Source organism: Sorex araneus, chromosome 1, assembly GCF_027595985.1.
Source record: "Sorex araneus isolate mSorAra2 chromosome 1, mSorAra2.pri, whole genome shotgun sequence".
NCBI classification, from domain to species: domain Eukaryota; kingdom Metazoa; phylum Chordata; class Mammalia; order Eulipotyphla; family Soricidae; genus Sorex; species Sorex araneus.
The window spans coordinates 435,467,480-435,482,709 of record NC_073302.1 but is presented as its reverse complement, the minus strand read 5'-3'; the positions used below and the strand labels follow the sequence as shown (position 1 = coordinate 435,482,709).

The window sequence follows — 15,230 nt, the reverse complement described above, 5'->3', positions numbered from 1 at the left end:
TAAACTGTCATGATTAAGTTAAGACAGAAAATCCATCAAGGCAAAAGATCCACAAGAATCTGTGGTCAAGCTCAACCAAAGTTTCGTATTCTGAGTGGAATTGTGTTTATGGTGTCACCAGGCTTCCTAATGTGCTACGACTAAGACCCATCCACAAGTCTTCCCTGGTTAAGTAGCTTGGGGGGTGAGGGCTGAAACTCCGCCCTGCAACTCTTAGGAAGTAACTCCTGGCTCCCTTCTGACTCTCCTTTCCACAGGCCGCCCTGCAAGTCGGGGGCCACGGCGAAAGGCTGCACCAGTGCCGGGAGGTCATGCTGCTAACCTACAAGTCCATCCCCATGCAGGTAGACGGCGAGCCCTGCCGGTTGGCCCCAGCCATGATCCGCATCTCCCTGAGGAACCAGGCCAACATGGTCCAGAAGAGCAAGAGGAGAACATCCATGCCTCTACTCAATGAGTGAGTCTGCCCGTGCCCCGCTGGGGGAAGCACCCAGACGGCAGAGAGGAGGACCAGAGCCTGGGCAGGGCCGGGGGGTTCTCGGTGTCCCCAGAGGAGCCCAGTGCCGGAGGCTCAGCCTTCCTCAGTTTCCCACTTGTCTTTCTCTCTGTGACTACGCCTCAGGAGCACTGTGTTCTACCGTAATGCATAGAAGAGGGATGGTTCTTTCTTGGACTCTTGAGTTTCTATTTCCTGAGATTAGTCAGCCAGGTCCTCACACGTGTTCCTGATAAACCTGTGGTCTTGGGGTCTGAAGAAGGATGCCGCTGCCCTCCGGGCCCTGTTGGTGTCCACAGGGGCTAGGTTTCAGCTCATCTCTCTCTCTGCATTGCATCCCCCTTCTATGTGCCAAGGAATTGTCCCCTTCCCGATGCTCCCCCTTCAGGGTGCTGTGTACCCTGGTGCTCAAACTTAAGCCGGCCTGGGTACTTTGAACTGGACACACAATCCTGTGTCGCAATAAAGTACATCCCCTCCAGAACCTTTGCTTCTCTTGTTCATTTGTAAACTCACCTGAGAGAAGATGGGAATGACTCGCTATTTCCGGTACGTATCTGTCTGGGTTGCCTCTTCCTTTCATGGTCAAAATGACTACACGAGGTTAGAGCAGGAGTATGGAGACAGGGCCCCCCTTTTTGGTTGTCTTGTCCGGATTGTGCCCACATGCCTAGTTTGACTCAAGGGGAGATTGCGCGGGGATGGGCCTTGAGGTTATTTTTCTACCCTGCTTGTGGGACAGTTTGCACACCTCCTGCCTGCGTCCTGGGATGCGCGGTTACCTGGCTGGGCCTGATGTCTGGCTGCCCATAGCGTCTGGGAGGCCAGAACCTCCTTTGCCGCTGCCTGAGTCATGGCCGCAGTGCCCAGAAGAAGCCAGGACGAGGTTCTGGCTCTCCCTGCCAACACTCGACTCCACCTCTCTTTACGAGGTGACCTGCAGAGAGGGACGAGCGTTGGACAGTGCTTGTTGGTTTGGCTTTTCTCCTTTCTATTTCGCGTCTCAAGCAAGCATGAGTGACCTTTTCTCTTCTGCTCTCTTATTTTCCAAGCCAGCTTGGACTTCCTCAGCTCTTAAAAACAAAACAAAACATTTCTTTATCAAGAGGGCCATGTTCTCTTGTTGCATCTGACTTGCTTTTTGTTTTAGCAATCTTTTTTCTTTTTTAAGTTTTCAGCAAATATAACTCTGGCCTCATTTATGCTACTTCTTCAACTCCCTGCCTTAACCTTCAAATAGACTGAACATACACTTGCTTAGTTTATACGGCAAAACTGTAGGATCCCAGAAAGAGCACACGGCTGAGTCTCTCTGCCCCAGGAACATGAACCCTTGGTGAAGGAGGAGCCTCTGAACATCTAAGTGAAAAGCCCCCTCTGAGATGGTGCTGTAGCCCAAGGTCGTTGGGGGTCATAGGTAGAGAGTTGATTAAGAAGTGATCACAGAGCTCCAAGTTCCTAATAGCTGTGGACTAAAGTGAGCTCTTGCTCACATTCTCGTGTCTGTTGCTTCGATAGTCAGTAATCTTTTCAGATGTGAAATTGTTTTCAGGGATTACATTTCAGATGACTCTTGCCCTGTTTTCAGAAAGAAATTGTTTACTGTCACCAAGAATCCATTTGGGCTTTCTCCACATATAAAAATAAATATCAGTGGTTCTTTTGTACTCGGCACAAGTGAGAGGTGCTGTGACTCCATGAACTTAGTTCTAAGGGGTTTCCAGGCTGCAAATACACAGGGGACATTGACGCCCTCCTACCCCCTGCACAGCCTCACATCTGAGTGAGAAATGCAGCATTGGTGTGATCTTCATTTTTTAAAAGGATGGGTCAAAAATTAAAATACACGGGGCGTAGATAATAGAGCTACTCAAGTGTTTGTCCTGCATGTAGCTGGTCTGGACCCATTACTACATATGGTTCCTCCAGCAAAGCCCTAGCAAAGCCAGCTGTGGTCCCCAAAATCAAGTGGTCAAGTAGTGTGTGTGTGTGTGTGTGTGTGTAGAAATCTCCATCACTACTTATTACGCAACTTATCATTCAGCGATTTATATTTAGATATAAAATCAATAGCATGTTTTCAAAGGGAAGCCAGACCCCTATCCCCATGTGGAATTAACTAATGGAGCGTTAACTTTTCTGTCCTTCGGATTTTGTTCACCCTTTCCTTTGTTTTTTGTTTTGTTTTGTTTATAGCATTTTGGGTTGCGCCTGGCGATGCTCAGGGGTTAGTCCTGGCTCTGCACTCAGGAATTACTCCTGGCGGTGCTCATCCCATATGGGATGCTGGAAATCGAACCCAGGTCGGCCGCGTGCAAGGCAAACACGCTACCCTATGTGTTATTGCTCCAGCCCCTGTTCACCCTTTTCTATTAGATTCCTGTTTCACTAGAGAAATCCTTCCTTGAAAGTCCACCTGCTTTCTCCTCTCACCCTCCACCTCTCTCTCTCTCTCTCTCTTTCTCTTTCTCTCTCTCCTCTCTTTTTCCTCTTTCTCTAGGATTTACTAAGATGATTTCTTGAATTTCATTTACCTGCCTGCTTTCAGAAGAGAGATTGGTTTGATTTTTTTTATATATATAGAACTTTCATTCTAAAACTTGTGTGTGAGGGAAGTTGTAGGCTTGGGAGAGTTTCTCAGTTGAGGGCAGAAGCTGTTCAGTTCATCTCAAGGACTGTGATCCTCTCCTGCAGCATCTCCGAGGACCATGTGCGGGGGCTGTGGGTCCCGAGCAGGCCCCCTCTCCTGCTCGAATGCGCTGCTCCTCACGCACTTGCTCTTCCTCTGGGACCCACATTCGAGCTCCCCCAGCCGCCTGCCCGAGGCTGAGTCTTCGGCCAGGCTGTCTTGTGAAAATTCGGGACTGACACCAATATCATAACTGACGTTTCTCTGGACATGTCAGAACACCTTCAGCCTTCAAGCTGAAGCGCTGACTCTCACGGGATGTCCGCTTAGCTTTGTTTTCTTACTAGCCACGCCATGTCTTTTCTCACCAGTCCCACTTCATCCCCTCTGTGAGAATGGGACCTCCATCCACTTACTGACCGGGGCCTGCCCCTGCGGTTCCCATCTCAGCCACCTCCACCTTTATACATCCAGCAGGCTGGCTGTCTGTTCTGAGGAAGCAGCCTTTCTTTACTCCCTCAGTCTCAAATTCTTCCCCCCACCTCGTCTGCTAGTAGTAGGACCTTCATGCGAAGGCTGCCTAAGTGACCCTCAGCAGTATTACTGAACTGTTACTAAACTATGCTCTTCAGTCCTCCCCATTACTCCAGGGGGAATATTAAACTCATCTTTCTGCCCTTCACACGACATTTTTCACCCTCCATGGAATGGCAAAAATGATTTTTCTAAGAGTGTGGCACCTCTATTTTGTGACTTGATGGAATTTGTTTAATCGTTGCCTTCTTCGCCCACCTTGTTCTGTGCTCCAGAGACCTTTGTGATGGCTGTGACTGTGACCTCCACCATTTGGCAGCAGTGGGCAGCGCTCACCTCACCTCCCCTTCCCTGCTGCCTCAGAACCCCAGGGAAATGCCATTTTCCCTAAGAAGTCTTCCCATCTTCTCGGAGCTCTTGACACACCCCTCGGTGCTCTTCCTTAAGTCCTTGACACTTTGTCAAAACTATTGACATCATTCACTTCCTTGTCTTCCTTCTCTATGCAGAGACCTGGGAAGGTTTCCTCAGGAAGCCCAGTACCTGGCTGTGTGTCTGCGACTCACTGTGACCTGTGAAATAAGTGGCAAACATATATCAGATCTGTAAGGCTGGATCTAACACACTTTTCGGAAGTTCTTTTCAAAATAACCTACTTGCAAAACCTTAATGTAAAGATAATACAGATAATCTTGATATTATGATAGCAAATAGAAAGGGGGTATTTAAGAATTTCAAGTAAGGCACTTGAAATTGGCCTTACTTACATATGGCCAACTGAGTTCAATCCCCAGCACCCCAGATGACCCCTTGAGCACCTCCAGGAGTGATCCCTGAGTGTAAAGCTAGGAGTAAGTCCTGAGCACAGCTGATGTGTCCCAAAACAAACAACAACAACAACAGCAACAAAAATTGAAGATCTATTTCACATGGAAAGCTTCTGCAATCCCCACGAGAACCCATTCAACAATAAACCTTCTTGAATGTCACTAGATCTTCCATTTGCACAAAATTTTTTTTCTAAAAAAAGTACTCATTAAATTATATTCCCACTTGCTTTATACATTTATAAAATGTAAACTGGCGTCCCATTCACTTTCTACTTTTCAAGGCCAGGCCACACTGTATCCCAGCTGCCCCCTGCATGGGTCCAGAACGGAGCTCATGTTATCTAGGTCCAGGAATCTCCCAAGAATATAAACGCCAGCACTTCCCAAAGAGCAATAGAGGAGATTTATCTAGGTCCGTATTTATATCCTAATAACCCGGTGTCCACATAAATTTGATTATACTCATTATTTGAAAGTCACCTTTGCAAGAGATCAGAGGTTTAAAATTACTGAGCTGTTTAAGGAGATCTTCGGCTCCCAGTTATTAGTTCACTATTAATGAAGACTAATAGTTAAAGGTGACTATCCAAGGGCAAGGGTTTTATTGGCAGACTTTGAGCTGGGCCACTGGCCTCCATCACTGTGGACTACTCAGAAGTGTTATTGGTTGTAATCAATATAGTCCTTTGAGGATAATAAGATGGAGAAACTTGAGCTGGAATGAACTCATGGGTGACTTTATAGGAGAATTTACATCCCCAGGTGGAAAGGCGGGTGGAGGGCTGTGTCTCTAGCAGGTACGGTGAAGCTGTTCAGTGTGTGTGGGGAGAAGAGCCCCTGGGTTTAGTTTCTTAAAACGTGTGTTCTTGTGTTCCCTACGCACCACCAAAGCCTCAGTCCTTCGGACCGGCAGGGAGAGCGTCAGTACACTTTTCTGCTGGCAGTAGGGGTGGCACTGTGGCACCAGTGATGAATTTAGGCTTTCTTGGTCTTACTTTTGGGATTCTTACAAAATCTGTGTTGCTTAACTGAAGGGAGGTGAAGTGTTTGTTCAGTCACTTTCTTCACATGGTGGTTTTTTGACCTGACTGTCCTTGCAAAGCCCTGAAGGCATGAGGCCTGTGTACAAGATTGTAGGTACTAGACTCCTCAAAGAGGATCGTTGTGTTAGACTATTCCTCTCCTGTGTATGTTTGTGTGAATGTGTGTGTGATTTCTCTACTTGATATGTGTGAGTGTGTATTTGTGTTTACATATCTGTATGATCCTTGTGTGTGTATGTGTGCATGTGTGTGTGTGTATGTGTGATCTGTCTTCTTGGTCTCTGTGTGTGAGTGAATGTGTATGATCTTTCTTGTTGGTGTATATGTGAGAGAGAGTGTGTATATGTGTATGTGAGAGTGTACTGTGTGTGAGCATGTGAGTGGGAGGTGATCCATTTTCTTGGCATGTGTTAGTGTGAGAATGTATCTGTATGAGTGAATATGTGAAGACTTTCCTTGATGTGTATGAGTATGTGTGGGCAAGTGTATGTATATGTGAGAGTATATGGTAGTGCTTGTGGTAGTGTGTTTGAGTGTGTTGAGAGTGTGTGAATCTTCTCCTTTGTGTATGTGTATGTGTGTATGTGAGATACCTCTCTTGATGTTTGTGTGTGTGCATATGATCTCTCTCCTTGGTGTATATGTGTGTGAGTGTATGATCTCTCTTTGTTGTATGTGTGTGTGATCTCTTTCCTTGTTGTGTGTGTGATTGTGTGTATGTGTGTGTGATTTTTCTTCTTGGTGTGTAAGTGTATTTATGTGTGACCCCTCTCTATGGTATGTATGTGTTATATGTGAATGTGTGCTGCTCATATTCTCGGTATGTATATGTGAATCTGTGTGTATGTGATCCCTCACCTTGATGTGTATGTGTGTGTGATTTCTCTCCTTGTTGTGTATGTGTGTATTTGTGTGATCCCTCTCCTTCTTGTGTATGTGTGTGAGTGTGTGTATGATTCCTCTGTTGTATATGTGATCTTTCTCTTTGGTGTGTATGTGTGTGTGTGATTCCTCTCTGTGCATGTTCGTGTGAATGTGTGTGTGATCCCTCTCCTTGTTGTGTGTATGTGTGTTTGTGAGTGAGGGAGTGTGTGTGTGTGCACGCGATCCCTCTCCTTGTTGTGTGTGTTTGTGAGTGAGTGAGAGGATGTGTGTGCGTGCGATCCCTCTCCCTTTTGTGTGTATGTGTTTGTGAGTGAGTGTGTGTGTGTGTGTGTGTGTGTATTCCCTCTCCTTGGCCATCCTGAAGGTCCTAGAATGATCGGGAAGCACGAGAGCCCCGCCGCCTCCCAGCCCACCGTCCCCCTCTGCCTGCACACCCATTCATGACTTGCCTCAGAGCCAGTCTCTGCCATGTGTCCCGTTGGCTTTGTCGCTGCTCTCCCCGGCTTTTTGGACGACTTCCGTGGCTGCCTCGATTTCCCTTTTCCTTTGCAGTCCCTGTGGTGCCTCATCGTTTACTTTCTGTGTAAATTTGGTGTGTCTCTCTTTCTCTCTCCCGGCTTGCTCCCTGTCTGTCCACGCTGTTGTGCTGACTGTCTCGGCTGCTCATTCCCTGCTGCCTCTAGCACCCACCAGGTGCCAGCCGCCGCGGACCTGCGGAGAGTGTCTGCCCCCCCTGGCTCCTTCACCACGTGAGTACCAGCCTGTCCTCCTCGGGGGCGGCGCCCTTCACTTCACAGCCCCCAGCTCTGGAGGGAACCTGCCGTGGCCTTCTCCCACTTCTGGGCTAGGGGCTGGAGCTCAGAAGCATCTCGAGTTGTTTACCTCAGCCCCCCTAATCCACAGTGCGCCGTGGTGGGCGGCATGTGGAGGCTGTGGAGAGCTGACACCCCCACCAACACAGGCCTCACGGGAAGGTCGTCATCCGCCTCTGCCGGTCCGCACTGCCGGCTGCGTCACTGCTTCTCAGCCTGGGCCCAACGCAGCCCCCATTGGACCTTGTTTCCTTCCAGTGCCCACCCCCCACCCCCGCCCCCTGTCCTGCTGGTGGACTTCTGAGTCTTGTGCCATGTCTTCCATGTCTGTGATTTTTCATCTCTGGTCTCCTTGGAATATCCCGAGGGACCCCAGGGGGCCGTGGGGCCCCTGATGGAGAAATGCTGCCCCAGGGAGTAGGTGCTGAAGAAGTTTCTGCCTCCCTTGTGGATGGACCCTGAAGTGACGTGCGGACTTTGGGGTATATGTCTATGCCTTTTGTCGGGGTGAAGATGCATAGTGAGGGTACATCAGTGCTTCTGCGTTGGCAGCCGTGTAGCAGCAGTGCGTTTATGCACGGTGTTTGGCTCTTCATACTCTGTGGGTTTGTTTTTCTGATAAAGACAAAGAGAAAATAGTATTTTTAGTGTTCACTTCAGAATTAAAAAAAAATATACTCTTGACTTGTTTTCTCATCATATATATATAACTTGTTTCTACAATTATATTATATATACTTTTGCAAGTACTATACTAATTTATTATCCATGAAGCATGGAATGGTACATAAGTATATAAACTAATTTACAATCCCCCAAAACACTATGCCATATAAGTTATCTTCGTGCAGTACATGAAGAATCTGATACATAGAGAAGCTAAAGTAACTTGCTCAAGAACACATGGCAAATAAGTAGCAGATTGTAATTCAGACTCAGAAAGTCTGGTTTCAAAATTCCTTCTCCTAACTGATTATGACCTGCTACTTTTCATTTCACAGGGTTCTATGTATGACTCAAAAGCCAGGTAAATGCCATTTAAAAAGTTCTGCCTTGATTCTTGCTGTCAAAACTAGTGACATCCTCTTTGGGAATAACTAGTATAGGTTTCCAGGTTTAATTGAGTGGTATTAATTACATTCACTCTGTGCTTATGTGTAGGCTGTAAGAGACTATATGAGATCACTGGCTATATTCTTTTGATTAATATCTATGCTCCAAGCTCTGGTCACAGATCTTAACACTAAGAATTATGACAGAATTGTTGGTTGGTAGAAAGAAAGAATGAATGAATTAACCTAAGAATACATATCTAAATAGAAGTGTGTAGTAGCTACTTTCACAGGATAGAACAATGTAATTTCTAAACTTGATTTATGTACACTTATTTACAATCAAAGTCTTACACATTCCATTATCCTAGAATCTTTTTAAAATTATTTTGCAGTTCTATGACAGACACTGTTTTCTGCTTGGAATCTTTTAGAAATCACATCAAAGTACTACTGATACAGAGCATGCAGCTGAGTCACTGAGAAATCACCATTTAGTAAATATTTAAGAAAATATTTGAGAAATAACATTTAATTCCAACTTGGAGGCCATTGCTAGGATATGTTCTATATTCTACAGTAAGGCATGTCCAGTGAGTTGAAGTTCAAGGAATTGTTTTCCATGATAATTATTTTCATGGCTTTATTGATAGAATTCAAGGAATTGAAAGTAGCAACAATATTGGGTTGTGTTTCCATTTTCATCATATAACTGAAATAAGACATTCCCCCCCCGATTCCAAGTAGGATGGTATGATAAGACAAATTGTTATCTATCTTGATTGAGCATACCAGAAAGGACACTTGGATATGCCCACTCCAAAATTTGAATCACTGTATCACTGTATCACTGTTGTTGAGCTCATCAATTTGCTCAAGTGGGTGCCACTAATGTCTCCATTCGTCCCTATCGTGTTCAGGCCCATTATTACTGTTTTTGCCATATTGAATACACCACTGGTAGCTTGCCAGGCTCTGCCATGCAAGATTCTGTGTTGCTCTCTTCCAGGAGCTTCATTTTATAGTCTCTGAATCTTGGCTGTTGAGCCCCCAAGGCGCTGGGGGCAGTTTGTGGGTGTGACTGCCTAGCTCCTGGGAAATGGGGGGGTCTGGGTAGAGGAGGCCCAGTCCCGATCCAAGTAGGCTTGGAGATCTCAGCCACGGGCCCCGAACACCTGGGTTCCTCTACCGGTTCCTTCATGTGCGAGGCTGGTCTGAGCACGTGGAGAGTGGCTTTGAGCATGGCTGTGGCTGGGTTCTGGAGATTTTCAGCTGCCAGGGCTCTGCTTGGGGCGGGGAGGAAGACTTAACCCACCCCCCCTCTGAGGGGCCCCAATGAAGACAGCCTGGCTCAGGGGCAGGAGATTCTGCCAAAAAAAATTGAATATTGATCTAAAATATTTTATAGCTATATATAAAACTTGTAGGTTTTCTATCTATATGTAACTGATTAAATATTTATATAATAAAAGCTATTAGCTTATTTTAAAAATTATATATCAAAACGCTGTCAAATATAAGGAAATGGAGAAAAACCCAAACACAGCAATGGGTATTGTGTGTTTCTCAATTATGGCAGAGATTGCTTCGTTTCTACCTGAAATTTTGCCCAGTTAGTAATTTTCCCCAATATTTAAGAATTACATTCGCCATACTTGAAAAATAGGAACTGAATTTTGGCCCTCATGAAAATAAGAGCCAAATTTTGCCCGATGTATGTTTGTCTTTTAATAGACATAGCATTGTGTTACAACTCCCATTTCAGGTGTGCATCCCCAAAAATCCTAAGTGTGTTTTCTGTGTCCTGACTTTCCTTCCCTTCCCCTTCCTATTCTCTCTGGCAACTGCTATTGAATTGGAAAGTCCACTTTTGCTTTATATAGTTCATCTCTTGTCAGATTTCTTTATTTCTTTGGGGCTGGAGGGTCAGGGTCACATCGCCAGAGCTTAGGGCTTTCTCCTGGCCCTTTGCCCCGGGACTCTTTCCTGGTGCTGTTGGGGGAAGCATAAGTGGTCCTGACCAAAGGGTAGAAGTGGAGACGGCTTCGTGGAAAGCAAGTGCTCTACCTCCTATCCACCATCTCCGGTCCCTGACTGACACTCTTTTTTTAAAATTTTATTTTATTGAATCACCATGAGATACAGTTACAGGTTTTCATGTTTGAGTTATGATCATATAATGATCAAACACTCATCCCTCCACCAGTGCACTTTCCCCACCACCAATCTCCTCAGTATACCCCCCACTTTCCCACCCTCCCCCTGGCTCCCTGGCAGACAATTTCCCACATACTCTCTCTCTACTTTTGGGCATTTTGGTTTGCAACACAGATACCAAGAGGCCATCACTTTTGGTCCTTTATCTACTTTCAGCACACATCTCCCAATCCAACCAATCTTCCCAATCATTATTTTCTTAGTGATCTCTTCTTCATCCCAGCTGCCTTCTCCCCTGGCTCATGAGGCAGGCTTCCAACTATGGAGCAATCTTCCTGGTCCTTGTACCTACTAGACTGACTGACATTTCTTGACTCTGAAATCAGCCACATGCTGCTCAGAACAACTCTTGATACAAATGGTCTTACTGTTAGTTCATGAATCGTTCTTCTTTCTCTCTAGCTTTTTTTTTTTTGTCTTTTTGGGTCACACCGGTGATGCACAGGGGTTACTCCTAGCTCATGCACTCAGGAATTACCCCTGGCGGTGCTTGGGGGACCATATGGGATGCTGGGAATCGAACTTGGGTCGGCCGCATGCAAGTCAAATGCCCTACCTGCTGTGCTATTGCTCCCGTCCCCTCTCTCTAGCTTTTTAATGACTTTGGCTGGGGAAGAGGATGAGAACAGTGACAGAAAACACCATGAATTATTGACATGCACAACCCATAGAAGATGAGCAGTCAGAATCCCTTTCCTTTCACGCTGGCTCAAGGCAAGGATTCTCCCAACACTTTCTTTCTCTGCAAGTGCCTAGGACTCATTTTGGGCTTTACAGGACCCAGTGTTCAGAGCAGGGTTTGTGGAGGGAAGGGAGGGAGTAGACTCACCACCTCACCACTGTTTTTTTTTGGGGGGGGCAGGTCACACCCGGTGATACACAGGGGTTACTCCTGGCTCTGCACTCAGGAATTACTTCTGGCAGTGGTTGGGGGGACCATATGGGATGCTGGGAATCGAGCCCGGGTTGGCCGCGTGCAAGGCAAGCGCCCTACCCACTGTTCCAGCCCCTCACCGCTGTTTTGAGAGTATTTTGTGTCTGTGTCATTCACCTCCAGTGGCTGCTCCATACGCCTTATCTGCTTTTTAAAGCTGCATCTGTTGAGGGGGAGAAAGAATGCTCTTTATGTGCCCATCTTTGCCAGGCCCGCACACCTTGTCTGCTGCCTTGTCCGCTGAGGGGGTTCCCTCAGCAGGCCCTGTGCTTCCTCGGAAGGAGCCAGAACTAAACTCGGCAAAATAACACTGACGAGAGGCCAGTGTGTTTTGACCACCACCTTGTGAATCTAGTATGGCACCTCCCACAGCAGTTGTGTTTTTTGTTTGTTTATTTGTTTGTTTTTGCTTTCTGGGTCACTCCTGGCTTTGCACTCAGGAATTACTCCTGGCTGTGCTCAAGGAACCATAGAGGATGCTGAGAATCGAACCCGGGTCAGCTGTGTGTAAGGCAAAGCCCTATCCACTGTACTATTGCTCCAACCCCTTGATTTATTTTTAAAAACTGGTTTTCATAAATAAAGGTTTCTTGGTTAAAGATAAAAATTAAGTCTTCTTTCATTCGAAGAAGAAAGAGGGTTTTGTGAAGAGAAAATGTTTTCGATATGTCTTTACTTCTTAATGATCCTTGCCTAGGTTGAGTTTAAGAATGTTATAGAGTGATAGTACAAAGAGGGTAAGGCATGTGGCTGACTTGGGTTTGATACCCATTGTCTGATATGGACCTCTGAGCCCACCAGAAGTGATCCCTGAGCAGAACTAGGAGTGATTCCTGAGCAGTCAGATGTAGCCCTAAAGCCATTATATATATATATATATTATTGTTATTACTATTATTATTATAATTATTATATACTGGGGATGAAGTTCAGGAGTAGAGTGCATGCTTTGCATGTTTGCAGCCCTGGGTTCTATCACTGGCACCAACACAACTAACTAGCTAAATAAATAAAAATAAGTTTTAAAAAATTGTTGTTGAGAAACAACTAAGATGGTGTCAAGAATCTTCAGAATGAAAGAAAACATAAATCGGCCATAGTTTTTTTAATGAACTGGAACCATAGCACAGCAGGTAGGGCGTTTGCCTTGCACACGGCCGACCTGGGTTTGATTCTTTCATCCCTCTCGGAGAGCCCGGCAAGCTACCCGAGAGTATCCTGCCTGCACGGCAGAGCCTGGCAAGCTCCCCAATGCGTATTTGATATGCCAAAAAAAGTAACAACAAGTCTCACAATGGAGACGTTACTGGTGCCTGCTCGAGCAAATCGATGAACAACGGGATGACAGTCCTACAGTGCTATGGTTGTTTTAACATTGTTATGTTGCTGATCAGGAGGCAAACTACTAGAGCCTTTTAATTGTTTTCTAAAATTCTAAAGTTCTTTTGTCTGACTTGCCACATTAAAGTTTTGGCTTCAACATTTTCTTGAATTTGTTCAGTGTGCTATAAGAGATGTTTGTTTTGTTTATTTAATTTTAATGAGCACTTTAATGAGAAAAAAGTTTGGTTTTCCTTATTTAGAACGATTCCTCTTTTCCTTTTTTTCTGTAAATTCCATTCTTTTTCATCCTGGACTCTCTAAGGAGGTAGCTATTCTATGACTGCTTATATTCTAGTCTTGTACTCTAAATGACTGTTTGCCTTTGTGAACTCTGTAACTCACCCCTAAAGTAGACAAACCTGGTTTGGCTACTGAGACATGATTTGCCTCAAGACAAATTAAGCTGTGGATGGCTGATACACAGACCTTCATGATACTCACTTTAGGATGCATGACACTCCTGGGTTCGCTGAATCTCCAGAAGAGTACTTCATGATTGGGGCAGAAATCTGTCTGGATTCTGATTTATATATTTTAACTTGGGATCATTTATATCTGGACCCAAACCCAGTTGGGCCTAATCTCTTTTATTACTGTATCTCTGGGTGGTTACCTCTTGGGTTATAAGATTACAAAATAATTTTTTATTGACTTTCTGTGTTTTCTGATTGAAACCATGCAATTCTTCTATATAAGGGAGGAAAGCAAATAAAATAGTTTATATTTGGAAAAGAAGAGGAGAGAACTACTACATCTATCATTTTGAAAGGCACATTTCATTCTCAAAGAGGTTTAAGAGTTAGCTGCAGGCTTTCTCAGTGGAGAAAAATGGCTGCACAACACCCAACTTTCTCTCTCTCACTCTCTCTCTCTCATTCTCTCTCACAGTCTCTCTCTCTTGCTTTCTCTCTCTCTCCCTGCCCTCTTTCTCTCAGTATCTCTCTGTCTCTCTCTTGTTTTCTGTCTCTCACTTCCCTCTCTCAGTATCTCTGTCTCTCAGTCTCTCTCTTGCTTTCTCTCTCCCTCACTCCAATTTTCTGGATTATATCTATAGTTTTCTCACTACCCATAGCTTCTTGATCTTCAACCAAGTCACAGTGTCATGCTTTTGTATTTTCTTGGACTGCTTCTCTCTGCGGGTTTCATAAATTGAGTATAGATAATTCCAGAGTAAAAATAATTATGGATAATTCTGAAGTAAAGAGCTAGTAGCAGTTCATCTCAGACTGATTTTCAAAGTTCAACCCCAGTTGCAACTCAGATCCTTTGTCCCTCTACAGGTTCTGCAAGTTGTCCCCTTTCTCCCCAGTGTCTCTGTACTTTTCTTCCCAGTCACAATGCTTCAGGGATCTAGTGACTCAGGGACTACAGGTGACAGGAGTCAGCTCCTCCTTGCTTCTTTCTCCTTGTTCTGTCATGCAGCAATGGGAATATCTTTCTTCTCTGGGTATCTAGTGGATTTCTGCACCAGTCGTGCTGGGGGATATTCACTGTGCATTTTCCTTGTTGCCTTTCATTTTTTCAGATGTTTTTTAAAATGTGCAGTCAGCTTACTGAAAACTTACTGAAGTTTTGTACTGCTAAAATGCAGGGCATGACCCTAGACTCTGAAAACCTGCCTAAAGGGATGTAAGTCATATGAAGTAGGCAAGGCTTGCTGAGGGACAGGACTGAGTTGTCCTTTATCCTTGGCACTCCTCAGGGCAGTCAGCCTGTGCTGCACCAGTGAGCTTAGCTAATGTCTTCCTTCGCTCTCCACAAGAAGGCAAGTGGGTTTTGCTCATCACACAGGTGCCAATTATTTAAGTTAAACACCCTGAGTTGGGATCAGATGCCCCCCTGCCCCAGAGCTTCATGTGGCAACAGATACAAATACGTACAGGAAAACTAAGAAATGCTGGAACACTTGTCTATCATCATGTGCTAGGAAGTAACAGAGATAAAAATGATATCCAAGGCGGTTGTGGAGGTACTAAACTAAATGCTGCCGTTAATAAAAAGTCTGGTTATTTTCACTGATTTATCTGTGTTTGTTTTAAATATAAATATAAGCCTCTTGTTTTAATAAAATCATATGATTGAAGCTCTCCTCTCTCCTTCCCACTGCTCCTGACTTCCCAGCCCCCCAGCCCCCGTATGTTCTTCAAGACTCTCTGTGATTCAAACTGTCCCATGTGCCAGCCCTTTGAGCTGTCTCCCAGGCCAAACTTTGGCCAGGAGATAGCTTCTAAACAAAATTTGGAAATGCATGATACTTTAAAGTCAGTGGTGAGTGATTCAAATATATGAATCATCAGTGTGACAGGTTAGCAGTTCAAGTGTTGTGATGAAGAAATTGTCAGAACGGCAGACCCCTGTTGGCATTAAATACTCGAACAGCTGAAGAGCTCAGCGAGACTTTCCGATTTGTTGGTC

At 45.1% G+C, this 15,230-nt stretch overlaps 1 protein-coding gene across 11 annotated transcripts in view; it reads left to right on the top strand.

Moving 5' to 3' along the window:
* DGKI (diacylglycerol kinase iota) overlaps positions 1–15,230 on the top strand; it is a 482,969-nt gene that overhangs the window by 321,903 nt on the left and 145,836 nt on the right. For 10 of the 11 annotated variants that reach the window (XM_055142753.1, XM_055142758.1, XM_055142729.1 and 7 more), the window contains one exon: positions 258–457. In XM_055142753.1, coding sequence (XP_054998728.1) covers positions 258–457 — 200 coding nt within the window. Of the gene's footprint in view, positions 1–257; positions 458–7,100; positions 7,167–15,230 lie in introns of all 11 variants that reach the window. The other variant, XM_055142792.1, reaches the window with a different exon arrangement.